Source organism: Artemia sp. Qi Xiang Cuo, chromosome 4 (assembly GCF_049724085.1).
Source record: "Artemia sp. Qi Xiang Cuo chromosome 4, ASM4972408v1, whole genome shotgun sequence".
Classification (NCBI taxonomy): Eukaryota; Metazoa; Arthropoda; class Branchiopoda; order Anostraca; family Artemiidae; genus Artemia; species Artemia sp. Qi Xiang Cuo.
Genome location: NC_142797.1, coordinates 38,462,979 through 38,478,556, shown reverse-complemented (window position 1 = coordinate 38,478,556; position 15,578 = coordinate 38,462,979). Strand labels below are relative to the sequence as shown.

Below are 15,578 nucleotides of genomic sequence, written 5' to 3'. Positions count from 1 at the left end.
TTAAAAGTTCTAGTGCCCTTTTAAGTGACAAAAAATGGAGGACAACTAGGACCCCTCCCATGCTCATTTTTTTTCCCAAAATCACCCGATCAAAACTTTGAGATAGCCATTTTGTTCAGCATGGTCGAAGATATAATAACTGTTTCTTTTAAGATGACTTAATCCCCCAAAGTCCCCAGGGGGAGGGCTGAAAGTTATGAACTTTACCCGGTGTTTGCATATAGTATTGGGTTATTGGGAAGTATTCAGACGTTTTCAGGGGGGATTTTTCTGTTAGTGGGGCGGAGGGTGGATCGGGGGCTGTGTGCGAGGATCATTCCATGGAGAAAGTGTTCATGGGGGAAGGAACATTACTATGAAGGGGGAGCCGGATTTCCCAGCATTATCTAAAAAACGATCAGAAAGTAAATTAAAAAAAAACAAATTTTTCAACTGAAAGTAAGGAGCAACAAAAAAACTTAAAACGAACAGAAATTATTACGTATATGGTTGGGTTCGCCCCTTAGTCAATACCTCGCTCTTTAAGCAAAAGATTTTTTAGTACTTTCATAAGAGCTATTTATTCTAATTAACGGCCTTTGTGATTTAGGGGGCATTTTTAAAGAATTGGAACAAAATTCGAACTTTAGCGTAAAGAGCGAGGTATTGACTAGGAGGCGAACTCCCTAATATACGTATTAAAAATATACTAATATAGAAGTTCGTTACGTAAGTTAATTCGTAAGTTATGTATATTTATTGCTAATAAAAACGTTCGCAAATAAAATTAAACAAGTTTCGAGAAAGCCATTTAACCAAAAAAAAATTAATATACAAATTTTGTTTTAATTATTCATGTACGGTGAGCCAAAATCAAAACCTGCATTAATTCAAAAACGTTCAAAAATTAAATAAAAAAATCAAGTTTTTTCAACTGAAAGTAAGGACCGATATTAAAACTTAAAAGGAACAGAAATTATTCCATATATGAAAGGGGCTGTCCCCTCCTCAACGCCTCGCTCTTTACGCTAAAGTTGTCAATTGTTTTAAAAAATAGAGTTGTGAGAATGAGTCTAACTTTAGCGTAAAGAGCGAGGCGTTGAGGAGGGGGACATTCCCTTTCATATACAGAATAATTTCTGTTCGTTTTTAGTTTTAATGTCGGTCCTTACTTTCACTTTAAAAAAAACTTGTTTTTTTTTATTTAATCAATTACAAAAACAGAACATTGAAAGATTCTTTTGAGAAAATGATGGTATGCGATACATCTATACTCAAGAATGTCCACAGAATGGGGGTCAGGGTGGCTTTAGCCCAATAGAAGTAACAAATATCAGAAAGATCTTCAATCCTTATCATTGTAAACGCCACTCCTCATACATCTCAGATATTTTGGTAACCATATTAATGACAAATTATTGCACAAAATTATTGCTAACCAAAAAATGTCGAGTGAAGTTCAAATTTTGCTGACAATTTACATTAGAATCTGAAATTTTACTTCTTCAGTTGAAAGTCTAAAGAAGGTATATTGCTCAAAGTTTCAGGAATTCAGTTTTTAATATATCAGTATATTTAAAACAATCAATTTGGTTTCGTCAATCCTATATAAAATAAATATTAAACAGCAGCTTCTTCTTTTTAAGTAATTTCTTTTCTATTGTTTGTTATTTATTGCACTATTATTTTTTTTTTTCCGAGAAACGCTAATTTGGCAATATTTGCTTGCGAAAGCATTTTTGTAAATATAACTACCATATCTTTCAAGAAAACAGAAGCCGAATTTTGTCATAAAGAGTAAAGGGTTGAAGGGGAGGGGTCACAGCCCCTCTCATATATAAGAAATGCTCTGCTTCGTCTAGAGTTTTAACATCGCTCAATGCTTTTATTTGAAAAAACGTATTTTTATAAAGAATTTCAAAGACGCGATAGGTTTTGTAAACACGATGAAATACCTTGTAATGAATTTCTCTTTGCCTGTAAATTCAATTTCGGTATCTCGGTTCCTATATCTTAAAATAAAAAAAAAAAACAAGTTTTTTTAACCGAAAGTAAGGAGCGACATTAAAACTTAAAGCGAACAGAAATTTATTCCGTTTATGAAAGAGGCTGTCCGCTTCTCCAAGCCCCGTTCTTTACGCTAAAGTTTGACTCTTTCTCACAACTCTACTTTATAAAACAATAAAAACCTTCTCAGGCTCGTAGCTTTTAATGGGTAGGACTAAACTTTATGAAAATTACGTATTAAAACTAGCATAAAAGTCCGATTATTTTGACGTATCTATTGGTATCAAAATGCCATGTTTTAGAGTTTTGGTTACTATTGAGCCAGATGTACTGAGAGAAAAGAAAAACGGATGACAGGAAATAGAAATAAGATCCACGGGCTGTACTGAAGGTGACGGAATGCTGACAAAATCTAACTTCTTTCTGTTCAACTCATAGCGTCTCTTTTTACCTCCAAATACTTATTAAAAAATGGGTGGACCGAAAATGTTATAAGAGGAGAAAACATTTGTCGCTTAAGACAACAGATCCAAATAAGAGATTCCACTTTCTCCGAAGTTTTGGGGATTTCACCAAAATTTGCCATATCTCACGGAGAACATTTGTCCCCGATTCACCGAAAATTGTTCTTTTCAGGTAAAATTGAAAATCAAGGAATAATATTATTAAATACAATATCAAGACAAATATCAACGATAGAACTAGCCCACCAAATGTTTTGCTTATTAAGGATTATATATACTCGTAAAAGCGACTGTCAATATCAAATCAGACTGTGTTTAGTTCCCACTACACTTAACAGAGCATATTATGGTAATTAACTAGATTCTAGATATCTACATTCTTCTCAATATGAGATAGCTGCTTAATTTAGGATAATTAATGTTCACCTTTACTTCACGGTATTTAGGTCCTTTTTGCTTTTTTTCAAATTCAGTACTAGATCCTAAGCCCCCTTACGCAAAAGTCTGACCCAACTTACATTCTTTAAGAGTCCTACCTCATTAAAGAGCCCAGCGTTTTCCACTTCAGTTCAGCCTCAGATACACTTAATTTAAAACAGCTTTTGTAACATTTTTGCTTATTGCCATACTCTTTTATAAATTTGTGCTCCATTCTTTTTCTATTATAAAAAGGAAAGCCTTAATATCCATTTTTAATTAAAATTATCCCCCAGAGAGAAAAATAATCCTTACCCATAAAAGGCATCGCTAAAAATCATTTGAGGAGGGGGGTAACACCTAGCTAAGTTAATTCCAAAGGCTTTATTGCTATTTTTGTCAAACTGATATTTTGACAAGATACTTTTGACAATCAATCTGTTCTTTTATTTGGTTCCCCAGATGCGTAGAAGCTTCTACTTTAATTTGTTTTTTGTTTTTTTTTTTTAATTCTCTATCTCATCTTTTCTCTCGTAGGAGGAGTTACGAAATAAATCTTCCGGTATAAGTTTTTTTTATTTTTTTTTCAATCATATGATGGATTCCTCAAAAACTACTTTATGTCAAAAGACTGGTTTGAAAGCAGCCGAAAAGGCAATAGGAAATTTTATACTCTTCCTCTTCTTCCTTTAAGATATTAGATACAAAAAAAACAAGTCTTTTTTCAATAAAAAGTGCAGAGCAACATAAAAACTTAAAACCAATACGAATTATTCTGTATATGAAGGGGCTATCCATTCCTCAGCCCCCGCTGTGTACGCTAAAGCTTTATTGTGCTATAAAAATACTTCTTGCTACAATTAAATGGCACATGTGGTTGAACAGTCATTCTTAAGGAATTAGGACAAAAAGTCAAACTTTAAGTTAATTTCTGTTCATTTTAAGTTATAATGTCGCTTTTACTTTAATTTTGTTTTTTAAATTTAATTTCTGTTAATTTTTAATATCAAACCAAGTTTTATCCTAATTGCGGGGACGGCTAATAGATCTGTTGGAAGAAATGTTGCGGCACAAACAACTATGCCAAAGGTTATATGGAATTACGAGAAGTGGAGGATGATATTAGTCAACGTGCAGATTCACTGGGACACCAACCTTCAAACGTGCAGCTCATTTTTACTGTACCAGATTGAGTGGATTATAGACGGTTCAACCCTCCTGCATGAAATTAAGTATGCGCATGCTGAAAATAGTTTTCCCTCAAACGAAACGGTTGCAAAAAACAACGTGGCAGAAATGTCTTCCTTCCTGCATTTTTCCCAGTGTGGTTGTATCAAACCGGTGGTAACGATATGACATCAAGAAGAAGTTAACAGCATCTGCTGTTAGAAGACAAGTGACAGTGAGAATCACTATATAAAAGCCAGTCCCGTGCAAAATGTCATGGCCTGGGCGATGCCCGGGATCCCGGTACTAATTGTATATATATATATATATATATATATATATATATATATATATATATATATATATATATATATATATATATATATATATATATATATATATATATATATATATATATATAATATATATATATATATATATATATATATATATATATATATATATATATATATATATATATATATATATATATATATATATATATATATATATATATATATATATATATATATATATATATATATATATATATATATATATATATATATATATATATATATATATATATATATATATATATATATATATATATATATATATATATATATATATATATATATATAGTGTGTGTGTGTGTGTGTGTGTGTGTCTTTCGGGAAAATTGGTATCCTAAATTATATGAATCAGGTCATTTTTATATACATCAGTATTGCAATTCTTGCGGTAATAATCTAATATCTTTGAAAGACAGCAAATTGTCTGCAGTTAAAAGACAAGCGACAATGAGAACCCATGTATAGAAGCCTGCCGCGCGCCAAGTGCCAGGGCCTGGTCGCTGGTAATTGCAGAAGTATTTGTATATATTTTAACAAGGGATTACAAAAATTCAAAAACTTTAAAAAAGAAAACCAAAATTTTGAAGCTTGGTAGATATCGTTGTTAGAAATCAGACTTGCTTTAATAATCTAATATTTTTGAAAAGACCCCAGTATGAAAAAACAGCAAATCGTCTTAAATTGTCTGCGGTTAGAAGACAAACGACAATGAGAACCAATTTATAGAAGCCTGTGCGTGCTAAGTGCCAGGGCCTGGCGGCTGGTAATAGCAAAAATATTTGTATATATTTTAACAAGAGATTACAAAAATTCAAAAACTTAAAAAAGAAAACCAAAAGTTTGAAGCTTGGTAGATATAGTTGTTAGAAATTGGACTTGCTTTATAATCTAATATCTTTGAAAAGATAATCTAATATCTTTGAAAAGACCCCAGTATGAAACGACAGCAAATTGTCTCAAATTGTCTGCGGTTAGAAGACAAACGACTATGAGAATCCATATATAGAATCCTGCCGCGTGTCGAGTGCCGGGCTACTATATGTTCCCGGTACTATATTTTGGAAGAAATTATATTCTGCCTAAAGAAGTGAGATCAAATATTAAATCCGTAATCATCTGAATATTATTCACTCGAGAAGAAAAACAAAAGTTTCACATTTTGTATATACAGCCTTTAGGACTCTCATACATATTGAATTTCACACAATCTCCATCAAGATCACGCCTTTTTGTGGAGTTTCATTCCAGTTTTTAAAATTATGCAAGTTCGTGGATCTTTAGGTCCATGGAGAGTTAGAAAATTTGAGCATAAAAATATACTTTTTGAGGCATCAGGCACCTCCCCAGTCTGAACAATGATGCCACCAGCCCTCCACCAAAGTCAATTGAATAAACTTAGTTAAATAAAACATTAAAATAAATATCAATACTAGCCCTTTATTTTGTATAGACTACCTGACTCTTTAGGAAGGAATCAGCCATCACACGGCATTGCTGCCTCTGAAACTGGGAAGATTAATAAATAGTCTTTCGACATTTTTATCGATTGGCTGCCTCAGAGTTTTCAATCGATAGTAATTTAGCCCACTTATGGACGATATAGTAGGTTTGTGCCACAGGATGGCGAAGAACGCCGCTATGCTGTGGCACAATCTTTGTTGGATCTTTTCCCCTTCTTTAAAAAATCAGGCAAATATTCTCAGGCTCGTAAATTTTGATGGGCAGTTTTAAACTTAATAAATTTAAAACGTTTGAAATTGTCGTCAAAATCGAATACTTTTGATGTATGTGTGTTTATCAAAACTCCTTTTTCTTAGAATTTCGGTTACTATTAGCACAAGATAGTTAACACAAAAATATCGAGCAGGGGGACGGGGAGAGAGGGGACAGCCCTAAAACTCTTCTTTGTGAAGTACAAGTTAAGAGCCAATCAAGTGCTTCAATCAAGAGCGAATCAAGGGCTCAGTTGTAGCTGTGAAAGTTTCTATTTGAGTGCAGGGTTAGTTGTAAAGACAGCCCAGTTATCTTGAATTGAATAGAAATTTTACACTAGCTATAACTTTAAACAAATAAAATTTATATAACGTTGCAATCTGAAAAAAGAAAACTTTACCACACGATTAAATTCAAGAGTCTGTGGACTTACCTGCATGGTCTGCATTTTCAGCTAGAGTTGGCAAGACGTTCTCGTTAGCAGAAAGTGAAATTAAAAAAACAAATGGAATGAGCCAAAGACAAACGGTGAAAAATCCCAAAGCCTAAAAAGGATATTAAGCGATTAGCTTTTTCATGAAATTTGAACACAAGGAAGCATAGTCAACATAAACAGGCACAACTAGATTCTACCTTTAGGAATATAATGTGTAAGATGATTTCTAAAGGAATGAGGGTCAAAATAACGAAAAAAACAAATTTTTTTGCCAGAATATATCAAATTTTCTTGGGCTTTGGATTGGTCTTGACGAGGGGAATCGCTATGCCCCTTAATATGATAATAAAAAATTAGAAAGCCAGATACTCAGAAAAAAACTTCATATTCATACAAAATTCTTGTTTTCTGCCTAGGCTCACACAACTTGAGCTGTGCTGCATATGGTACTATTACTTATTCACTGAGGATCAGACATAACATACAGATAAAATAAGACGAAGTAACTAAACATAAAGAGAAAGAGAGAATAAGAAGAAGTAATTAAAAGGTCGAAATAACGAAAAGATTTCTTTGAGCCCGAATTTTTATATATCTCTGGGGCTCTGGACGGATCATGAGGAGGCCACTACTTTGCTCCCTGCTTTGAATACACAAAAGTAACAGGCCAGACATACAAAAAAAAACGGACAGAAAATTCTCGTGCTTGTGAGATGGCAGTCACGAGAACTTTGGCTACGCGGCGTGACTCACCATAAGCTGGCCTCGAATCTGGATAAGATCTCATCCTGATCCTAGGACAGATTCCATCACCGTCACACTGCTATCACTGAGTACCGTAGGTTGTATTCGAACCGGTCAATAGTTACATTTGTTGCACAAATAAAATAAATGCCAAAATATAATGACAAATATATAGACAATATACCAAAATATATAGAATGCTAAATATAAAGAGAAAGAAGAAGAAGTAAAAAAAAGAAGGATAGTTAAACACAAGGGCGCTTAAAGACATTGAAAAACATGTATCAGGATATGCTTCCATGGATAAACGACAACACGTCATTCATTTATGCTTTCATTCACTCGAGGAGAGGTTTAGTGAACCAAAAATATAAGAGCATACTTATTGAGAGAGATTATGAGTGTCAATAGTCCTCTGCGTGTACTGTAATATTTGCAGAAGGAAAATAGCAGCGTAGTACTGTAGTGCTACGGAGCTAAAGGTACTACAGAGAGTTGTTAGTAGCAACCAGGGCCGGATCAACTAGGTGCTGGGCCTGATTGGAAATTTTTGCGGGGCCCTCTCCAATATATATATATATATACACACACACACACACACACACACACACACACACACACACACACACACACACACACACACACACACACACACACACACACACACACACACACACACACACACACACACACACACACACACACACACACACACACACACACACACACACACACACACACACATATATATATATATATATATATATATATATATATATATATATATATATATATATATATATATATATATATATATATATATATATATATATATATATATATATATATATATATATATATATACATATATATATATATATATATATATATATATATATATATATATATATATATATATATATATATATATATATATATATATATATATATATATATATATATATATATATATATATATATATATATATATATATATATATATATATATATATATATATATATATATATATATATATATATATATATATATATATATATATATATATATATATATATATATATATATATATATATATATATATATAATAATAATACAAAATTTATTTGAACCTCATACATACAAAAAATGCACTTAGAGGAGTATGGAAAAAGAAATTTATAAACACTTATAAGCATTATATAAACAAAATATAAACACTTATCATCACAAAAAAAAAAAAACACTAATAATGACTCACAAACGATTAGTACATCCCAACGGAAAATCTACGACTGACTCAGATTTTTTTAAAAGCATACGCTGACTGATTCAATCTACGACTGATTCAATATTTAAAAGCATACGTACATTAATCAACAAGAAATATTAATATATACATTAATATATATACATATATACATTAATATATATTAATATATATTAATGTATATATGTATATATATTAATGTATGTATTAATATTTCTTGTTGATTAATGTACGTATGCTTTTAAATATTGATTTTCGTTGTCACTTCTCTTCTGTCCGAGGCTGTTGCCCTAGTGAAGCAACATTTTGATTTAAATCATTTTCATTTTCGACTCATTCTGATTCCCACTGTCGGTTATCTTCTAACAACACGATTCTTTGTTCTTCACTGTCATTTTTGACACGTTCTGATACTCACTTTCGCGTGTCTGCTAACCCTTCAATTCTTTGTTCTTCACTTTCATTTTTGACACGTTATGATTCCGCTGTTGTTTGTAATTCTCACTGCCGTTTATTTCATAATTGCATATTTCTTTGTTTATGTTGTTCCATATCTTCTATCCACATATTATTCTGTTCTTCGTTTTCATTTTGATTCGATGCTATTCTTGAGTAGAAGGGGGGGTGTTACTCGTGTCCCCCATCCCTGCTGCCATCTACAATTTAGTCTAACTCTGTCAGTACACCAAATAACGACATAGCCTCCCTAGGGAGAACACGTGGTTAATGGGGTCAATGACCTAAATTGATTGCGTAATCAAAGTGTGTCAACAACAACAACATCGACCTTGACATTCGCTGAGAGCGTGCACTTACAACAACAACAACATCGACCTTGGAACACCTGTGCTGTCGACCTCAATTCACCTATCGTGAATCAATAATTCCCCTTAGAAACAACAAATTAATTCCCCTTTCTTGACAGATCAATCAACCAATGACATCATCTGTCAGACTTTAAAAATTTTCGCATAGAAACGATTCTCCAGGAATAGATCCAAGTCATTAATGTCTTTGCCTCGGAAACAACTCTTTTGGTCGAACTCCAAAGGATATTAATAGCCAAAGGCCATGGAAACAATTCTCCAAGAAACATCTTAGCGATGAATTGTTTTAGCGCGGGAATCAGGTTTCTTATTAATTTGAAATGCATTAGCGCAGAGATGCCAAAAACAAAAGGAACACGCTGAATTACGTTTAGGGATTATTTGGGCGAAACTGTTTTAGACAGGTTATGGAACTATTTCAGCGAAACAGTTAGAGACATTTTAAAAGATGATTTTGAAGAGATTTTAGAAGAGAATTTAATGGTGAAACTCTGTGGTCGTTATAATACACAAGTTTCATTTGAACAGTGTTGTGAGGTCCTCTAACCCAACCCCAAAGGGTTCCAATCCTCCTACCCCAACCCCGAAGGAAACCCCGGTCCTCAAAGGCCCCCCAAGCTCCCAAAGGGCCACCGGCGCCCCCAAAGGCCCACCCCGACCCCCAAAGGCCATCCCCGGGCCCCCAAAGGCCCATCGAACTCCCAAAGAACCAACGGGGTCCCAAAGGCCCTCCACCGGTCCCCAAATATCCCCCGGGCCCCCAACTGTCCCCCCGGACCCCAAAGGCCCACCCTGTGCCCCAAAGGCCCACCCAGTGCCCCAAAGGCCCACCCCCGCCCCCCAAGGTCCCCCGGACCAGAGAAGCGCCGCCGGGATGCGCCGTGGGCCCGGAAAGCGCCGCAGGATGTGCCGCAGGGATGCGCCGCGGGTCGGGAAAGCGCCGCAGGGGATGCGCCGCAGGGAGGCACCGCAGGAAAGTGCCGCAGGATGCGCCGCAGGGATGTGCCGCAAAAAAAAAGTAAACTAAAAAGTAAAAATTTCAAAATGTTATCCCCCAAACGTCCTCCTCAGACCCTCAAAGGCCCTCCCCTGGTCCTCAAAGGTCCCCCGGGCTCCCAAAGGGCAAACCGGCCCCCAAGGGTCCCCCGGGCCCCCAAAGGTCCTCCCCGGTCCCCAAAGGTCCACTGGGCTCCCAAAGGCCCTCCCCCGGTCCCCAAAGGTCCCCGGGCTCCCAAAAGACCACTCAATCCTCAAGGGCCCCCGGATCCCCAAACGCCCTCCCTGGGCCCCAAAGGTCCTCCCCCGGTCCCCATACATGCACACAAAAACTGACACACACACAAACACACACACACACACAAAAACTTACACACACACACAAAAACTTACACACACACACGAAAACTTACACACACACACAAAACTTAAACACACACGCACGAAAACATACACACACACACACACACAAAAACTTACACATGCACACTAAAACTTACATTCAGATAAAAACTGACATGCACATAAAAACTTACACACACACACACACAAAACTAACACACACACACACACGAAAACTCGCACACACACATGCCAAGACTTACACACACACAAAAAGTTACACACACACACACACACAAAAGCTTACACATGAACACAAAAAAACTCACACACACACACACACACACTTACACACACACACACACAAACTTACACACACACACGACGCAAACACACACACACGCCAAAACTTACACACACAGAAACACACACACACACACACACACACAAACTTATACACACACACACACAAAAGAGCTTGCACACACAAAAACTTACGCACACACACACACACACAAACTTACACACACGCACAGCAAGACTTGCATCCACGCACAAAGGCGCACGGACACGCACAGAACGCAACGTAGCACACACGCAAGAGCTTACGACGCACACAAGACGTACGCACGCAAAGCTTACGCACGCACAGAGACTTGCACACACGCACAAGAGCTTGCACGCACACAGCAAGGCTTGCACGCACACGCACGAGAGCTTGCGCACGCACACACGCACACAGGCGCGCACGCGCACGAGCTTGCACACGCACAAGAGCTTGCACGCGCACGACACGTGCACACAAGGCTTGCGCACACACGAGCGCACGCACAAGAGCTCACACGCACACAAGGCGCACACGCACGCAAGGCATGCGCACGACGCAGAGCTTGCACACGCACACAAAGCGCACGCTGCGCACGCGCGCACGCACACGACTTGCACGCACAAGCACGCGCACGCGAGGCTTGCACGCACAGACGCACGCACACAGCGCACGCGCACAGAGGCTTGCACGCACACGCAGAGCTTGCGCGCACGCACAAGAGCTTGCGCACGCGCAGGCACGCGACACAAGCGCGCACGCACACGCACGGCACGCACGCACGCACGCGCAGCGCACGCACGCACAGGGCTTGCACGCACACAAGCGCGCACGCGACGAGCTACGCGCACACGAGCTTGCGCGCGCACACGCACAGCAGGCTGCACGCACGACGCAGCGCGCACGTAGCGCACACGACTGCATGCGCACGCGCAGCGCACACGCACGAGCTGCGCACAGCACACGAGCGCACGCATGCGCACACAGGCATGCGCACGCACGCACAGCTTGCACACACACACACACAGAGCTTACGCACGCACGCACACGCGACGCTGCGCACAGAGCTTGCACGCAAGGCTTGCACGCACGCGAGAGCTTGCGCACGCACGAGCTGCACGCACGCACGAAGGCTTGCACGCACACAGCAGGCACGCACGCACGCACAAGGCACGCACGCACGCACGAGCTCGCACGCACGCTAGAGGCCTGCACGCACACAGAGCTTGCGCACACGCACTAGGCGCACGACGCACGCAGAGACTTGCACGCGCAGACTACGCACAGGCTTGCACACGCACAAGAGCACATGCACACACAAGGCTCGCATGCACGCACAAGGCGCTTGCGCACGCACGAGGCTTGCGCACGCATGACGCACGCGCAGCACGCGCACGCACGCACGAGGCTTGCGCACGCGCACGAGCGCACGCAGCTGCGCACGCAGACTTGCACGCAGACTGCACAGAGCAGCGCACGAGCGTGCGCACGAAGGCTTGCACGCGCACGAGCTGCGCGCACGCACAGGCTTGCGCACGCGACCAGAGCGCTGACGCACGCACGAAGCACACGCACGCACAAGGCTTGCGCACGCGCAGAGCTTGCGCACGCACAGAGCGCACGCGCGCGCAGAGCTTGCACGTAAGGGCTTGCGCGCAAAGGCTTGCGCACGCACGAAGAGCTTGCACACGCACGAAAGGCGCGCACGCACAGAGCGCGCGCACGTGAGGCTTGCAGCACGCACGAGCTGCGCGCGCACGCAGAGCTTACGCACGCACACGCGCACGCACGAAGGCTTGCGCTGCGCATGGGCTGCGCACCGAAGCTGCACGCGCAAGGCGCACGCGCAAGACGCGCTGCACGCAGAGGCTGCGTGCGCATGAGGCTTACGCACGCACAAGGCTTGCACGCACGAGACTTGCGCGCACGAGCGCGCGCGCGCACGACGCGCGCACGCACGCACAGGCGCACGCACGCACGAGGCTTGCGCACGCGCAGAGCACGCGCGCACGAAGCTTGCACGCGCAAGGCTGCACGTGCGCACGAAGGCTGCACTGCACGCACGAGGCTGTGCACTGCACGCAGCGACACGCACGCATGAGGCTTGCACACGCACGAGAGCTTACGCACACAAAGGCTTGCACGCACGCACGAGGCTGCGCACGCACTGACACGACGCATGCGCACGCACACGCAGGCACGCAGCGCAGAGCTTGCACGCACGAGGCTTGCGCGCGCACACGCATGGACGCACAGGCTTGCGCACGCACGCAGGCTTACGCGCACGAGCACGCACGCACAGGCTGCGTACGCGCACAGAGCTTGCGCACGCACGCAGAGGCTTGCGCACGCACGGACTTGCGCACAGGCTTGCAGCGCACGCGAAGGCTCGCGCACACGCAAGGCTTGCGCCACGCACACGCAAAGCTTGCGCACGCACAGGCGCGCACGCAGAGCGCTTGCACACGCACGCAGAGCTTGCGCACGCAAGCGCACGCACAGGCGCACGCACAGGCTGCACGCACAGAGCTTGCACGCAGCGCACGCAGGCAGCACGCAGGCTCGCGCAGCGCAGCGCACGAGGCTTGCGACGTGCACGCACGAAGAGCTTGCCACGCGCGACTGTGCGCACGCACGCGCACGCACGCAAAGGCTTGCGTCGCACAGAGGCTTGCACGCGATGCGCACGCACAGGCTTGCGCGCACAGGGCGCGCGCGCACAGAGCTTGCACCGCAGGCACGCGAGCTGCTGGCGCGCGTGCGCACGCAGAGCTTGCACGCACCTGAGGCGTGCGCACGCGCACGCGCATGAGGCTGCACCGCACAGAGCTCGCGCACCGCACGAGGCTTGCGTGCGCATAGGCTTGCATGCTGCGCAGAGAGCTTGCATGCGCACTGCGAGCTGCACGTGCGCATAGAGACTTACGTGCACACAAAGCGCATGCACGCGCAAGATCTTGCGCGCACGCACACAGGCGCACGCACGAGGCACGCACGGCAGCACGCAAGGCTTACGCACGCGCGCACGCGAGCTTGCACGCGCACAAACGACGCACACGCACACGCACAAGGCTACACGTGCGCACGAGACTTACGTGCGCACAAGAGCTTACGTGCGCACGAAAGCTTGCGACACACGCACGACACACACACACACGCACGCACACACACACACACACACACGAGCGACACGCACACACGCACGCGCACACAAAGGGCTTGCACGACACACACACACACAGACTGAGCACACGCACACACGAGGGCTTCCACGCACGCACCGCGAAGCACATGCACTCGACACGCATGCACACACACACACACAAAGCACACACACACACACAAGCACACACACGCGCACACACACACACACACACACACACTCGCACACACACACACACACACACGCACTGAGCACACACACACAGAGACTGACACACACACACACACACACACACACGTGGGCACACACGCCCGCACACACGCACCTGAACTACGCACGCGCACACGAGACACACGCACACACACGGACTGCACGCACGCCAAAACTTACACACACAAACACACACACACACACACGCACACACACACACAAAAGCTTACACACACACACACACGCGCACAGACACAAACACACACAAACACTTACACCGCGCACAAAAGCTTGGACACACAAAAACACACACACACACAAAAACTCGCCCACGTGCAAAAACTTACGTGCGCACAAAAACTTACGTGCACACAAACACTTACGCACACAACAACACACACACGCACAAACACACACACACACAACACACACACATAGCGCGCGCGCGCGCACACACACACACACACACACACACACACAACACACACACACACAAAAACCCACGCATGCACACAGCTTCCCGCATGCACACAAACGGACACAACTTGCCCCCCACCTGACTTACCCACACGTCAAAGCATGCACACAAAAGCAGACGCACAAACACACACACACAGCAACCACACACCCACACACTTACACACACATGCACACACACTTACATGCTCACACGAAAACCCACACACGCAAACACACACACGCATGCAAGCACACACACCATATCCACAAGCTCGCGTCACGTCATCTTTCACACGTTTCATCTTGCATTGCGAAAACTTAATGATAATGAGATTGAATATTTCAGTAGTGACTTGGTCTTGTGCTTCCTGTCCTCACTGATTCCTCATTCTCTTAGATTTTCGAAGTTCATTTTGAATTTCTGTCATGACATGCCAGAGTTGGACAGTTGGGGTCTTCGTCCACCAGCCCAGGCTGGGTGGAAATCTCATAGCTCATCGGGGTCCCAGTCAGGTCACCAGCCTGAACAGTGAAATTTCACTAAGCTCAGTTGATTCTTCTGGTCCTGGCCTGAATGTTGAGTCACTGTCATTGAGGTCTCAATTCATAGCTGAATGGTGTGATTCCTCTTGATTGATTTGGTTAACTGTCTTGTTTTCATGATGTGGTTCAATAACCACCTCATAATTATCCAGTTGAGCAATG

The 15,578-nt window shown here is 42.6% G+C and overlaps 1 protein-coding gene across 1 annotated transcript in view; it reads right to left on the bottom strand.

Annotated features, from left to right (window-relative positions):
* Positions 1–15,578, bottom strand: part of LOC148953093 (protein TEX261) — a 98,564-nt gene that overhangs the window by 38,727 nt on the left and 44,259 nt on the right. Inside the window, exon 5 of the mRNA XM_089087525.1 lies at positions 6,537–6,648. Coding sequence (XP_088943651.1) covers positions 6,537–6,648 — 112 coding nt within the window. The remainder of the gene's footprint in view (positions 1–6,536; positions 6,649–15,578) is intronic.